This window comes from Hipposideros armiger, unplaced genomic scaffold (assembly GCF_001890085.2).
Source record: "Hipposideros armiger isolate ML-2016 unplaced genomic scaffold, ASM189008v1 scaffold_47, whole genome shotgun sequence".
In the NCBI taxonomy this organism is placed as follows: Eukaryota; Metazoa; Chordata; class Mammalia; order Chiroptera; family Hipposideridae; genus Hipposideros; species Hipposideros armiger.
In genome coordinates, this window is record NW_017731397.1 from 3,970,074 (window position 1) to 3,986,011 (window position 15,938).

General features: G+C 43.7%; 1 protein-coding gene across 5 annotated transcripts in view; it reads right to left on the reverse strand.

Moving 5' to 3' along the window:
* Nucleotides 1-15,938, reverse strand: part of SCRN1 (secernin 1) — a 73,436-nt gene that overhangs the window by 11,405 nt on the left and 46,093 nt on the right. For all 5 annotated transcript variants that reach the window (XM_019639909.1, XM_019639908.1, XM_019639905.1 and 2 more), the window contains 4 exons: nt 13,723-13,904; nt 7,873-8,075; nt 5,047-5,241; nt 2,712-2,877 (listed from right to left, as the gene is read on the reverse strand). In XM_019639909.1, coding sequence (XP_019495454.1) covers nt 2,712-2,877; nt 5,047-5,241; nt 7,873-8,075; nt 13,723-13,904 — 746 coding nt within the window. The remainder of the gene's footprint in view (nt 1-2,711; nt 2,878-5,046; nt 5,242-7,872; nt 8,076-13,722; nt 13,905-15,938) is intronic.

Consider the following 15,938-nt stretch of genomic DNA (forward strand, 5'->3'; position numbering starts at 1 on the left):
CACACACACACACACACACACCATGCCCCTTGCACCTCCCCCGCTCCTTGTCCCCAGTTAAAGTACATCAAACACCCTATTTTCCTAGAACTTCCTCCCTATTCTCCTTTCCCTAAGCTGAAGTGCACGGCCTACTACAATTAGAGAAATGGGTTGGGAAATGGCCACCTAACATTTACAATGGAAACATTTTTAATTCTCTCCCCGTCTTGGTTTATCCGTCTTGTATGTTGAGTATTTGTGTGTTTTCCCAGATGGGAGGGCCCTCGGTAGTGTGCTGGGTTGACAACTATTTATTCTGAAAATAAATAAATACATACATACATACATAAATAAGCAAGGCCTGGTTCATGGTGTCTGCCAATTTCTGTGGTGTAAATACGCCCACGGTGGCCCACTTCAAGCTACCAGTGTGACATCACTGAACACACACTCAGCTCTCACTAGCGCTAGCGCACTGCAGGTCTCTGGTTTTTACACTCTTTCAAAATACTAAGTTGCCTTTCTGCTCTTCCCCTCCCCTGTGCTTCACATCAGCTAAGCGTTAACAAGTACGGGCTTCCAACTGGGCTTCCAACTGGGAAACGGTTTCTGAAGGTCAGATCCAGTGCACTAAAGCCAACCAGTGTCCCTGTATGGATGACGGAGTCACCAGCTGACTCAACAGAGTATTAATCTGATGGACTGTGCTTCTCAATAAAATTAAAGGCCTCTTGCATCTCCCTATATCTCTCAAACTCCAAATTTTGCACCTCCTTCCAACTCACAAACTTACATAGTAGCTGGTGTTACGTGCTAGGAGGGAAGGAGAAAAGGGAGGAGAGGGGGGAGAGAAAAAGAGAATGCGAGAACAATTTGTTTAAAAAAAACCAACCGATAATTAACACAGTGCGCAAAGGGCAGAGAAGCGCAGTGGCAGACAGGGCAGCATCATACCCTTTGGCTTCTCACATTAACTGGGAGGGGAAAATAATACAGTCCTGCTCTTTGATCAAACTCTTTTGCAAACCTGCTGCTCTCAAACTATTTCCTGAAGATACCACTCCAATGTTTTTAGCATTCAGGGACAGCTAAAAATGTCCCTAGCTCTACTACCTAAAAACCCAAGAGTAGGTAATTTGGCTTCCTGCTGACAAAACACAAAATGTTGAACATGCCCAATTACAGAGACGTATTGAAATGTTGAATGGGGGGGCAGGGGGAGGTGGGGGGGAAGTCTATGACAGCTCTTCAGTCACAGTAGGAAATGCAGCTCATTTAACTATAGAAGATAAAAACGAATGACTTCCGGAAAGCTCTTAATCTTCGTTAAGGTCTTTTCAATTAAATTAACCATGAATAATTTGCTTTTTAAATTACTGGAAATTTTCCATTTTCACTAGTAGAAGGCTATTTCCCAACCCTTTCCTCTAATTGCATTAGGCTGCACATTTCAGCCTAGGAAACAGAATTCCTTTATATTAGTGTCCTGGCATCACAAAGGCCTGTCTTCTAAGCACTGTTAAGAGCAGGCATCTGGGACATCATGGAAAAGGGGGGTTGGTACAGCCATTCTTCAATTCAACCCACTCCTTCGAAAGCTCCTGTTCCCTAAAGAACAATGTCCAAATACCTTGGCAGAGCATTCCGGATGTTTCAAATGCCCACATGTACCCCTGTAGGCCAGCAGCGAGGGCTCCACAAGCGGCAGTTGAGTCACCAGCACTGGGAGATAAACTCTCATGTCTGTGTTTTTGCACATGCTGTTCCTTCTACCCAGAATGCCATTCCTGCTTTTTGTGCCTCAGAAACTCTAACTTTTCCCAAAATACCCAGTGCTCAAGACTCCCTTCCTCTATGACATTTTTCTCTTCATCATCATTTCCTTTGTGCCACTTCTTACGTTGTATACACTTGGTCCCTAGTACCCAACAAGCACAATATTTGGTACACAGTAGGTGCTTCATAAGCACTTATTGCGTGAATAAATGAGTGGATGAAAAACTAAGAAGGGCTTATACTAAATTTAATACTCAGGCCCTGCTAGAAGGATCTATTGATATTGGCAGTAGTTTAAAAACATGAGGCCCCACCATCACATAAAGGTAGGGACTAGTATTATCCCCATTATACGGCATAGAAACGGAAGCTTAGAGATGTGAAGCAACTTATCCAGCTACTAAGCGACAGAGGTGGAATTCAAAAGCCTGGCAGTTTATTCCAGAAACTATGCTGTTAACCACTGTGCAACGATGCTATCTCTTTGCTGAGGTGCTGGGCAGAAAGCTATCCCTTAAAATACAGCGTCTGAAAGAATTGGCCAGTGCACTTGAAGTTGCTTCAGTCTGCTTTGCCTCTGGGCCATTTTGTCCTCTAACTCATAGGAGTTAGTTGTTTTGATAAATCTTGGGCATTCCTCTGTCCAATCTCTCTGTCTCACTGTGTCTTCTTTATCTTACACACACAGCATAATGCCTGGCCCATGATATATACTCAATAAGTATTTGCTGAATTTCAAACAATGTGATTCCATGATTCTGATGAATGCTATCTGACTAAAGCCAAGAGCTTCCCTTAGTCAAAGCTCTTTGTGCTGCACTAGCCAAGGTGAGGCCAACTAAGTAATGGGACTCAGCTATACAACAGGAGGTACAGGAACTTAGTATATCTTGTTGGATGAGCTCTCAAGGTAGTACACACTTTCTGCTTACGTGACTGTGTCTCAGACGAACCTGGAAGGATCTGGGGTCCCCGTGAAGTAGTGAATGCATGGTGAGCTTCTATTCTGAGGCAGGACAGACACTACACTGGCTGTGGTGAGGAAAGACTCAGAGTCTATACAGACTCCACTGGCTTTGTCCCGTAAGATGTCAATCATAGTCTGCACAGTGATGCTTTCTGTTAGGAGAGAGAGGGGGGGGAAGAAGAAAAGAATTAACTGTGGCAGGCTGCTAACCAAAATTCATTTACTTTTTTCTCTTTTTAGTAATATAACTCCTGAAATTATGGGTGGACACATAACTGCCCAAGTATAGACTATATTCCCAGCTTCCCTTGTGGCTATATGTCGCCATGTGATAAATCCTAACCAATGGGAGATGTGTTTAACTTCTTGTCACATCCATCAAAAGAAACACTTGCTCTTCACTTTTCTCCCTTCCTGCTGGCTGGGAGATGCCAGCAAGTGGACCCCAAGTGAAAGTTAGAGTAATACGTTGAGGCACAGTAAAATATCAGCCCTGGGCTGTCATTATGTCTGGACTATAACATGGGAGAGATATATACTTCTGTTTTCTTTAAGCCACCTTATTTCAGGGTCTTTGGATACAGCACTTAGCAATTCTTCAACAAGTGCATTAACATGATAGAATGACATCCATAAGAAGGTATATGCAATCTATGCACGATTCTCTCATACATTTTTGCTGGTTAGAGTCAATACTATATTTGAAAAATGACCTCTCTGCGGTGAAAAAAATATACACACAGAGAGGTATTTAGAATAGTCAGAGTCATTACAACTACTGGGTCTGACTTCAGATAAACAGATACACAAATCCTCGACTACACAGGATCTCAGCTGCACATTTTCTCCCACTGGTTATAATTCATGAAAACACTATTCTTTCCGTCTATGTTCACCAAGATGGAATCAAAGCATCACTTAGTGAGACGATGCCTTAAAGTTCACTAGCACAACTCATATCCTCTTTATAAATCTCTGTTTACAACATGACACTCCTAAAAATATTAAGAATAAGTTCTTGATTTCTTCAACTACCCAGTGTTCACATTTCCTCATTGTCTCAAAAACTAGTTCATTGATTAGAATCAGAATTGATAATGTCCCTTAAATCTCCCTTAATTTCTGCTTCTCATTTTTCCCCTTGCATTTTATTTATTGGTTGGGCCATTTCTCTTGTGCAGTTTCTCACAATCTGGACTTTGCAGATGGCACCCCCATGGTGTCATTTAATATGTCCCCCCCCACACACACTCTTTGCATTTCCTGCAAACTAGTAGCTAGATCTGGAGGCTTCATCAGATTCAGATTTGATGTTTTGGCAGGACTACTTTATACATGGTATTGTATACTTTCATCAAGTTAGTTGTTTTGTTTTTTTTATTAAAACTTTGAGTTTTTTAGAGTTCTCATTTTGAAAATGGACACTTTCTTACATTCTTACCCAGAATATATTAACTAAGCTCTATACCAAAAGTTTTAAAATGTTCTTCTAGATTAACCATCAGCAAACTTTTTTTAAAGAACCAAATAGCAAATATTTTAGGCTTATGGGTCACACAATCCCTATCATAACTTACGTGTCGCAACAGCTCACCTTTGCCACTGTAGCCATATAGCATGTAAGTGGGTGTGGCTGTGTTCCATTAATATTTTAGTTACAAAACAGACAGCTGATGACAGGTCATATCTTTCTCACCCCTGTTTCTGAATGATCAAAGGTTTGACTTACAAAACACATGTATTGCTAGCAAACACAAAATGTGGCCATTGTGGTTTATTTGGAAGGGTTTCCACTTAGGCACAAAAGTGACATGCTATCCAGTCACCATATTTACCTAAATATAGGTTCTGAGTAAGTCAATAACTGAGTAAGAAACAGAGGGCTCATGTAGAGAATTCTCAAGTTAACTTAATAAATGTTCATAGAACAAAGGACTATAATAGTCATCACAAGGGGATCCTAAGATGAGTAAAAGACCCATCAGGTTAATGAGAGAAGAAAACAGAGGCAGAAGCTAGTCAAATATACGAGATATAAGGAAGGCTGCAAAAGTATCAAAAGACAAGTACAAGGACATTAGTGTTTACAGGGAAAATGGGAGCAGCAAACTTCCATGAATGTGGAAGCATCCTGCAAAAATAAATGCAAGATCTTGTTTTGCCTGCACATCAGGAACTTTAGCATAATTTGGTCTTTAAATACAAGGTCTATTCTCTATTCCTCCTCATTGATCACCTTCCTAAGTTCAGACAAGTTCTCTAAAACAGCTGTAAGACAAAGGGTATCAGGAGGGAGAATCGGAACGGATGTACTCACTCACCTTCTTGCTTTTCTAAGCTGTCTTTGCCTGCACAGCAGTTTAGGTGCTCATCAGCTGGAGAAAAAACTTCAGAAAAATTGAACTCGTCTTCTCCCGACCACCAACCTTGACTCTGAGCATAACTCCTGAGTTCAGGATGTTCTGCATCAATCTTGGTGGTGAGTGAAAGCTGATTGCAAATGCACTTGACTCCCTCTGCGGACAGTGCAAAGCCCAGTTAGTTGGAAATATAAAGTCTTAATCAAGAAATGGAAATTTGCAGGGAATCTCTCCCCTGCAACTTAACTTTAACTCTAGGGATGAATTGAATTCCATTATTGAAGAGACAAATCCTTGGGGATTTCTTCTTCATTCAACTGGTTTTTTTTTTCAAGTCCCCACATCTAAAAAAACATAGTGGCAATGATAATGAATGGTTTTTAAATAACAGACTGTACCTGGGAATAGGTGTGTGTCATATGGGCATGTAAAAAACATATATTGGAATATTTTTCTCATAAAAATATAATAAGTGTAGCTAAATAAGTCTAGCATCAGAAATGCCTGGTTTCTGAGTACACTCCACCTTGATAGGGCAGCAGTTCTCCTACCTGTTGGCAGGGTTGCTGTGCCTTCTCCAAAGCCTTAGCTACAAATACTCAGAAGATACCCTGGCTCTCAAGTTTCAAGATGTCCAAAACAGTACAAAGTTATCACTCGTAACTCAAAACAGCCATTCATAGTTGCTGCTTTCAGGGAGCACATTGATCTTCTAAATTCTTGGAGAAAGAAGTAGACTGGGAGCCCAAACTCCAAGTTGCAGTAAAGCCATTACTGCCTGAAAACAAGCTCTTCGAGGCAGAGTCAGGGATGGACTGAGTTTGTTCAGCATCTTCTGCTTCACTGACCTCCACTTCCAAAATCAGCATTCTTGGCTGATGGGCATTTGTCCTTTTCCATTCATCTCTTTATAGGAGACCCTACATGTAAAACTACTTTTAAAACTTGAAAAAAAAAATAGCTTTGGTCTAAATGTGATTTTGACATTGTTCATACTAAGATATTTTTTAAGTCTTGTGAATAACTCCATAGTTTTTTTTTTCCCTAGAGGGTGATTTATAATAGACACTTGAGTTCAAAAATTTTAGCATTTGAAGGCCAGAGTTCATTAAATCCTCCTGCAATCACACTACTGCTGAGATCGGAGAACATGAAATCAATGAGTACCAAGAATGGCTGGGATTTTTTTTTTAATATTTAGTGAAAGACAACATTCATTTTGATGAGATGGATTTTTTAAACTATATTTTGAAGGAGAATAAGCTTTAGAAATGCAGTTATAGATCAAAACGTTTTACATTCTACTTAAAAGCAATATGATTGCTTTTCAGCATGGAGCACCAGCCATCTTGACGGAACCATTAGTAAGACTTCATCGATAGTAAGACTTCATCTCAGTAGAGATTTTTTTACAAAGGAGCTCTAAGTTCCTTCATTACAGGAGGCTAGGAGACCTGGCGGGCCACACTGGCTGTGTTAGCTCTGTAACTACTGTGGAAGTAGGGCGGGCTGGCATATGTGGGTATATGTGAGGCATACGTGGCTGGAGAAGCTCTCTGAGATTGCTTCGAGGCCACCACTAGTCATTCTGCACCTTTGTGAGAATGAGAAGAAACCACCCCCTCCTCCAGACAGACATAGCCTGTGCACAACTTAGTTAAAAAACCACGGCTAGATCTCACTGCCTCTGTGGGGCAGCCTTGTATACGATGCAACGTGCTCATCGTCCACAGCAACCCTGATCACTGGACTGACTCAGGCCACAGAAAACAACAGCCTTACTTCTCAGTTACTGAAATAGATCTTCTGCTTCGGGTCACATTTGGTTCCTATCAGCCCTAAGACAGAGATGGCAAACAAGTTTCATCCTTAACATCATTTCTGAGGAACTAGGAGAGACTTCCTGGTAAATTCAGTTGAGAAAAAGACATAGGCCAAATACAGGCTCAATGAGAGAAGATTTCTGTGATCTACTAGCCATGTCTGCTGCAGACACGGGAGCAGGGAATGGCATCGAGGCGCTCTGTATTTGTCATGCAGTCCTAAGGGATGTGAGGGGCTTCACTTGCCACATCTTCCTTAGAACTCTTTAGTCCTCTCGGAAATCCTTTAACTCGTTCTGGGATAACGTCCTGTCCAGGATATGAGGGTGCTGAGACGGTGATATGGGACAGCCTCACCCACCCATAACATTGTCTTCCCCAGAACTTATTCCCTTGGCACGCAGAGCAGCAATGTATTGGTCACTAAACCCTTCCGAGTACATTCCCTAGTCCTCTGCTGTTCTAGGAACACTGTCTCACAGAGACACGAGCTTGTCGGCCCGAGGTAGTCAATGGTCCTCACACATCCAAATTCCTCTTTTAGAGGAACGGTCCAAGCACAGAAAGCTACAGGGCTGAGGGGGATCAGGGGCAGCTCCCTGTTGTAGTAATGAATTGACCTATTATGAATGGAATGGAAAAATCCCCCTTCCCTTGGCTAATTAATAAAGTAACAATTTGGATCATGAAGCTGCTCATGGTCCGACTTGGGTCCTGCCCAGAAAGCCAACAGAAACAGGAACCGTTAGGAGCATGCTTCCTGAGTGTTGACAGGCATTCGCTCCAGGTTCAGGAGGCTCCGGCTTCCTCTCAGAAACAGGAGCCCAGAAATGAGAGGTACGCCAACAGCTGGAGATCCTGCACAGAAAGGGTCTGCGACAGCAGCGTGACTCCTGGACGCCCAAGCAGCACCCACCTCAGGCCTTCCTGTCCATGAAACTCTCCACCCCCCACACCCACTCACCTGTGGTTTTCTCAGCAGCCCAGTACCTCCCCACGGTCTCCAGCACCCAGGCCTCGTCACGATCCACAATCAGATAAGCACTTTGGAAGCTCTGACAGGAGTCTGCGTCTTCGTAATAATTTCCACCCTGTCCATGTTCTTCCAACAAGGCGACGATGACATCTAAGGCTTCTTTAGCTGTTGACCCTCTTTCCAAACCAAGCCTAGAGTAAGGAAACCAGAAGTACCTTTTGTATCATGTGATTATTACCATAGTAACAAAAGACTGGGCCGAGGCCGAGACATGAGGCATCCCAGTGTCTAAACATGCTAAACACGCAGGCCAATACCCAAAGAGATTAGCACTTCCACTCAGAAAACAACTCACACGTTCGGTTCAAAATCAGGGGGGCATTTTCTGTCTTTGGGCATCCCCCGCCCATACAGACAGAAGGGTCAGGATCTCAGTGGCTTCTGCCTCTTGAAGGGAACCTCAGCCACCAATCTTTCCTCCTCCTTTCCAGCTCTGTCTCCCAAATCGCGGGCCGGCTCAGCTCTAGCCCTTAGCAAGACCCTTTTTGGTGGCTTATCCTCCCTCCTGCCTCTGGGCAAAAAGGAAATCTCTGCCCAGTCTTGCCTTGCTCTCTGTTACTCTACAATAGGTATTTTGGTAGGTAATAAAAGCGTTTCGTAGCCAGCCATTGTCCTCGGGGCATAAAATTGACACAGATATCCCACTAGGAGCAGGTGGGTAGTTAGGAGACAGAATCAATCCTTTTGTACGTATTTCTCCTCCTCCCTAGCAGCTTGCCTTTACTGGGGTGGCTTACAGCTTCAGTTATCATGAAGCGCCTATTTCTCCTGAAGTGAAACAGCCGTCTCCTCCTAGTCCTTCCAATTAATAGACCCCTTAAAGAAGGCATAGATCTTGCCCTCTTTGTGACCTTGGGCAAGTTACATAATTTATTGCAACTTCAGTTTTATGTCACCTATACGTACCTACATCATTGGGTGACTATGAGGGTGGGTTTTACGAGATAATGAACATGAAAATACATAGCTCCAATGCCCAGGACCAAGTAAGTAAGTGATCAGTAAGTTTTGAGAAGTAGCACCCTGTGGCAGAAAAACAAGTGACTCAGAGATAAAAGGACCTAGCATTTAGCTCTGGTTCTGCTACCCACTGGCAGCATGATCTTAAGTAATGTAACCTTTCTGAACCTTGACTTTTCTCATCTGTAAAGTGAAACCAGCACTACTTCCCTCTCTGGCTGATTTGAAAGAGGATGGCACATGCTATGTACTCAGTAAATGTCCATTTATTCATCTCTTTGTTCAAATTACAGTTCTGGTGGCAGGAACATGGAGCTTGAGAACAGAGGCAACGGAGCCAGCTACGACGCTAGCATAGGCCAGTTCCTGATGAATGCTCAACTTGGGAAGCCATCGTTATTCTAATTCACTCAGCTTGATTCTTCCTGAAGGGCCGTTTATTTCACTGTGCTGCCAGGGAGAAGAAAAGAGAATGCCACTACACGCGACAGATGTATTCTCGTAACAGGCTTATTTTCATAATCACATAACTATATATCAATTCACTTGGTATTTCTCAATTTATGCTTATTTAGGAAGACTTGGTGCCAAGGCAATGATTTGTGACGCTGAACCCTAAAGCCTTAGGAAAGTGACAAAGAATAAGCCCATTAGAAGATTGAATTAAGTCGACGTTTTGTTGCCCAGTGCCATCTCCTCCAAAGAAAAGTCAGAGAAGCCAACCATCATCTTATCTTGAGGACCCTCAACAAACAAACATGCTATGCGCACCCCTCATAACCCAGAGCTGTGCACCCACCAGGGCCACTTCCTCCTTCCCATAGGTCCTTGGTGGCCCCTAGTCACATTGCCTCGTGCACGCATTCCAGGCAGAACCCTGTCCCCAGGCCTTTGCAGGACCCCAACTTGCCAATGCAAACATGCTAGGAGCATGTGAACACCCGGCCCGGGCAATAACCCCGCCTTTGGAAGCTGTGGCTTCTCTTTGGCAGTTTCTCGCTGACCCTCCCGCTGTTCTGCCTGTTTGCATTCCACACGGAGACTCCCAGTGCTGGTACTTTGGCTCCCACACTGACTTTGGGGCCCTCTGCACACAGCGTCTGCAGCGGGACCTCAACCCTTATCCACAGACACGATTCTCGTTTTACCCCTCGTGTCAGGACCGTGGGGAAAAGATACGCCTTTGTCCCACCTGACCGTCCCCACCTAGTCTCCCTGCCATGGAATGAGGATAGGACAACCTGCTCCACAGTCCCAGGGCCATGAATGAGATCAGGGTTACACACTCTCCAGCTGAGACAGGTGCAGCTGTACCAGGGCCACAGGATCTACGATCACAAGTCACACAACATTCGAGGGGCCTATTTTAGAGCTTCTCACAACAGTCTCGCCTCCTACATAGGGCAGGTGCATGAGATTCAAAATGAGAACGGCGCCTTTCTGGCCCCGTGCCTAATGTCACATTGGCTGCCTCACCTCATTGTGTAAGCAGGGCAGATAAAAGGATGAAATTAACTGGGCCAAGGTTAGAGTCTCACTCTGACATCACCGTTCAGTGCAATTCAAGTCCTTCCAAAGTATGTGCTTGGTCCAGGTTGTTCAGGTCTTGGAGTTAGATGTTCCTGAATTCAAATCCTTGGTTGGTTGTTTTTTTAGGAAACCCTTGGGCAAACCCCTATTTGGGACCCATGACTCCTTCAGAGGTATGTCAAGCTCACTTGTGCCCATTCCTGAAATGCTAGCACGTCTCACTAAGGAGGATGAGTCAGGTCTGCACTTCCCCTGTGTTTAGGAATTCTGCTTGCTTATCCTTTTTTTTTTTAAGATTTTTATTGGGGAATTGGGGGGATGGGAACAGTGCTGGGGAATTTGGGGGAAGGGGAACAGACAAGTTGCTGTCATTTTGTTCTTCAGTCTAGTTGTGGAGGACGTTGCTTCACTGCCCCAAGTTGGCACCATCATTGCGCTCTTCCCGGGTGAGGCACATCGGTCTCCGGCTTCTGGACGGCCGCTCACTGCGGCTGTTGGCCGCTCACGCTGGCTGCTAGCTACATACGGTAGCCCACTGCCACAGGGACTGCAGCCTACGCCGTCGCCAGCGACTGACGGCAGCCCAGCTCCAGGTTGAGCTGTTGTTCAGCATCTTAGCTGTGGAGGGCAGTGTCACTGGCCCTCATATGTGGGATCCGAACCGGGGCCCTCTGGCGTCCCAAGCCAGTTCCTAACCATCGCGCCACTCGGCCGGCCCTTGCTTATCCTTTTGATAGCTATGCCTCCATAGGCTAGGGACATCCCTGTCCCTTTATATCCCAACTAAGGTAAACTAAGTTGTAACTAGATTTACCATGGATACATCACTGCCCTGGGTAAAGTCATGAAAATAGTCACTACCCTGCCCTAAGGGGGATGGGCCTGGTGTTGTTATAGGGATTCAGGTGCATACAGAGTTGACCCTTAAACATAGGAGTGGGGGGGTTAGGGACACCAACCTCCATGAAGTCAAAAATCTACCTATACCTTCTGACTCCCCGAAAACTTAACTACTCGTAGCCAACTGTTGACCGGAAAGGAAGCCTTACCAATAACATGTCAATTAACACACATTTTGTGTGTTATATGTGTTACATACTGTATTCTTACAATAAAGTAAGCTAGAGAAAATATTATTAATAAATCATAAGAAAGAAAAAATGCATTGACAGCATTTATTGAAAAAAAATCCACATATAAGTGAACCCCCACAGTTCAAAGTCGTGTTGTTCAAGGGTCAACTATTAATATAGTCTTTCATTTTCCCCACAATCAAGGAGTCTGCAAGGCCCCTCTGGGCTCATGACCTTTTGGACATTGAAACATTCCCAGCCTTCAGCCAGAGGGCTACAAGCAGGAAGGAAGTGAGGAGGCATTAAGTATTGCTTTGATTTGGGAAGAACTGTGTGTGAACCTTTTGACTAATATCTGTCTACATCCTGCAGCCTCACAGATCCAGGTCAAATGTACCTCATTCTAGAAGCACGTATCCCCAGATATGTGCAGTCTGTGATAATATCTGAGCATCCAGCAGTGTTTGCTGAGGGCCACACCCTGGACTTCTGTGCCATTCATGTGGCTACACATCTCAGATTGCCTTGAGACACATCTCTCCTACTGTCATCTTAAATTGGTCTTAAAAGCTTGCATTGCTCCATATTTTTTTTCTTCTCTCTGCCACCAGGCTAAAATCTCTTTGACAGAGTCAAGCACAAAGCAGATATTCAGGAAGCCCTGTTGTTTATGGGTTGATAATGTTGAAAAGACACATCAGAGGCTTTGAAGGAGAAAAAGATTTTCTTCCATTGTCCCTTAGAAATCAATTGGTAAAATGGTGACCTTTGCCTGTGCTCTAAACCCCATGCCACAAATATAATGATAATTCAAAATGCAAGGCTATAAAAGGGACATGGTTTTCACTAGCTCTTCATTTTCAGGATTTCTATTAAGTATGGAGGTAAAAATACTGGAACAGCTGTCAATACAGAAGCTCAAAACTTGTTATTCTATAGATTTTATCCTGTTAATCAAGAGAAAACTAATTGTAAATATGAGGCTTTTTCCTCCTCTTTTCCAGCTCAGGGAGCCTGCTTCTCCTTAGTTTATAAGAACCAGGAACCATAAGGAAAGGTGAGGAACGCATAAAGGCAACACGCTACCCAAAGGGTGTCACTAACAGGCCTATCCATTGGTTGGCAGAAGCTATGCACCACAGAGGTCTCTGTGTAAATAAGCAGTTTCTCCCTACAAAACCTACAAAGGGTCGAAACCGCCTTTGCTTTTTACAGCATGTTAGGTTGGGGAGGCTCTTTTAAGGTCACCTAATCTAAAGCCTCACATTGAACAATTGAGGAAACCGTGGCCCAGAGACATGACGTTACTTGGTATTTCCACACTGAAAGCCAAGGACACCAGCTCCCAGCCCAATCTTTTTTCAACTATGTCCATGACTCCATTGCATTTCACTTTCTCAGAATAATGAAAGCCATTCTAGACTGTTCTTTCGTTCCAGCTCACCCTCTACTTCAGTCATTCATTCCTAACTCAGTCACTGATCACCCACTACGTGCCAGGCACACCGTTCCTGGTGCTTGTGACACAGTAGGAAACCAGCAGACAAAGGTCCCTGTCCTGTCGAGCTTACATGTCACTTCCTTCTGTTACATGGTGACAGGAAGAAAAGATGGCTGAGATGTAGAGGGGAAAGCAGGGAGTGACCTCTGTTCCTTTTTCCTTTATATTTTCTGTATTTTTTCTGTATCCTTTCTCTTTTATATATTTTAGATATATTTCAAATACCGTAAGCCCACCTAGTTAAACATACAGTTTAGTGGTTTTTAGTATATTCAAAAATTGTGCGACTATCAGCACCATCCAACTTTAGAACCTTTCCAGCACCCCCAAAAAGCAGCCTGTATCCGTTAGGAATCAGTCCCGCTCCCCATGCAATGATTAATCTACTTTCTGCTTCTGTGAATTTGCTTATGCTTATATTTGCTAGCAATGGAATCATATAACATGTGACCTTTGGGGTTTGACTCCTTTCACGTCGCATGTTTCCGAGATTCATCATATTGTAGCATATATCAGTACTTGATTCGTTTTTATTGCTGAATAATATTCTACTGTAATCTATTCTTTTTTCCTTCACCTCAAAGTTTATGTCAAAAGGCACCTGTCTTCTTAGGGAGGATTGGGTTACAAAATGTGAGGTTTGGAGGGAGATAATCCCGTCCCCATCCCCCGCCTGGTCCTGGGCAGTTGTTTCAAAGAATCCCTGTGCAGTACCTGACCAGGTCCATCCCCAGTAAGGCTTCCATCTCTGCGGCCGGTTCTCTGGCGTTGATGGCTTCGTTGGCTATGCACACTCCATGTTCGTTGCCTCCCATTTCTGCCCCCCAAAGCCAGGCAGGTCTGCTTATCACAATAGCATGAGTCCTGGGAACTTGGTCAATGGAAATGTAAGTACACTAAAAAAAAAGGAGATGGGAAACAAAAGGACATTAACTGGCAGGTACAATTTAGTCTTCACCTTGGTACTTAACATCAAACTAACACATCAATGTTAAAAAGACTAAAAGAGTGAAAAGCCTTGGGAACACCAGACTAAAACGACACCTCAAGTCTCAGTGCAGCTCCGAGGTCTCCACAGTGAGTTTCAGTCTTGCCACTCACTCAGTGCTGAGTCTCTTTGGTTCCAGCCAGCTGTCCATAATGCTCACATCTATGACCGTCATCTTCTTGAACCAGGCATGCAGCCAATCTCTGCCCTGAATGGCATGTCTAGTCATCTCAATAGGCACAGATGGCCACCAGCATTTCAAACTCATGTAGCTATTTCTTCTCATTTGCAAAAATCCTTCTAGATCAGTGGTTTTCAAACACTTTTAAAGTTAGAGAGCCCTATTGATAAAAGAAGCTTTGCCTAGAGGCCTAACATAGAAAACAGATAAAAGGGAAGGTGCTTTGTCTGAAGAAGGGAGGTCCCTAAGCCTCCTGCAATGATCCCTGGGGCTTCCTGGAACACAGTTTTACAACCTACATAGTGGCTCTAGTGGTAGAAAAGGGAAAATGATAATACCTTCTATGTAACTAACACATTAAATGTACACCATGCATTGTGCTTCCCTGTCTGTCCCATTTGATCCTCACACTAAGCCCAGGAAGTGGACACATAAGGAGACAGCCCCAGAGAGGCGAAGTTCTAACTGCTATTAGAACGACAGCGCATGCCACTTAGAGTTGTGTGTCTTACTGTCTCCCGGCTGCTGTGTCTTTATGGAAAATGAATGAGCTCACCTAGATCAAACTATTTCTTCCGAAGTATTTCTAGCCTCAGAACCCTTCCTTCACACAAACTCTCCCATGGAAGCATGAAGACAATAAAACTGGTCAAAGTGTGCTGAGAGGCAAATAGAAGAATAGGCATGGGACCGGGGGTGGGGAACTCAGAGTCTTACCTGCTGTTTCTTCCATTTTCCTCCCCATTTTGGGCCCATGGGAGGACTCCACTGGCTAATTCACCAGGTCATCCACAAGCAGCCTCCTGACTAACATTCTATCAGCCTATGACACACTCTTTGTGCGACTGATGCAGTATGGAACCCAGAGCTCTAAATTACACAGAGCTCTTTAGCTCTCAAGGGAGAATTTTATCAGCTGCAGAAGCCATTTACATTTTAAATTGGGAAGCTGAAAGCATTGCATCAACTGCAGCCTTAGATCTTTTTTTGATTCAAGACCCAATTAGATCAGCTGCATGCAGCCCAGGAAGTTCTTTTGCATTGATTTTCCATAATCTCTCAACCTCAGGTAAGAGCTGAAATGCATGGAAGCAACCACACTCTCGGGTCACGTGACATCTGTATCTTCACAGTCCTTGGTACATACTGCTCTGCACTGGAATAATGTTATTTCACTTGATAAATATTTGTAAACTGAAAGCTAATTAGATCCAAAGGTTGTCAAGAGACCCTGGAGTTTTTCACGGCAAATTGTAAGGAAACACTCTTGAAATGTTTTTCCCCTATTCAGCTCACAAAAGTTATTTACTTTAAAAAATGATCCTTTTCAAGCAAAACCTGGCCAAAGCAGAAAACAAACTACACTCCTCTGTGCTCTTCTAAATGTAACTGAAGTTTATACCTTAAAATCGCCCTTTCATGCACAATGTAGCTCAGGCATTGACTGACACTATCCTAAACCCCTGTGCACACTGAGCTCCGGTGACAGATTCTGTCTTGAGAAGAATGACTAACTAGGGAAGGAATCTCACATTCTTGAGCATAGGTTTATCATAATGTTTTTGGTTTTTTTGAAGGGCGGGGAAAAAGTAAAAATAAGAAATGGGTTTACTTATTTGTCCTTAAATTCAGTTTCACACAGCCATGTGCATGTCACCAATCATTTATAGAGCACCAACCACACACACGGTATTTTGTGCTAAGTGCTGCCGTAGATGAGTCAGTGAGGATGTCCAATCCCCATCCTTTTGGTTGGGAAAG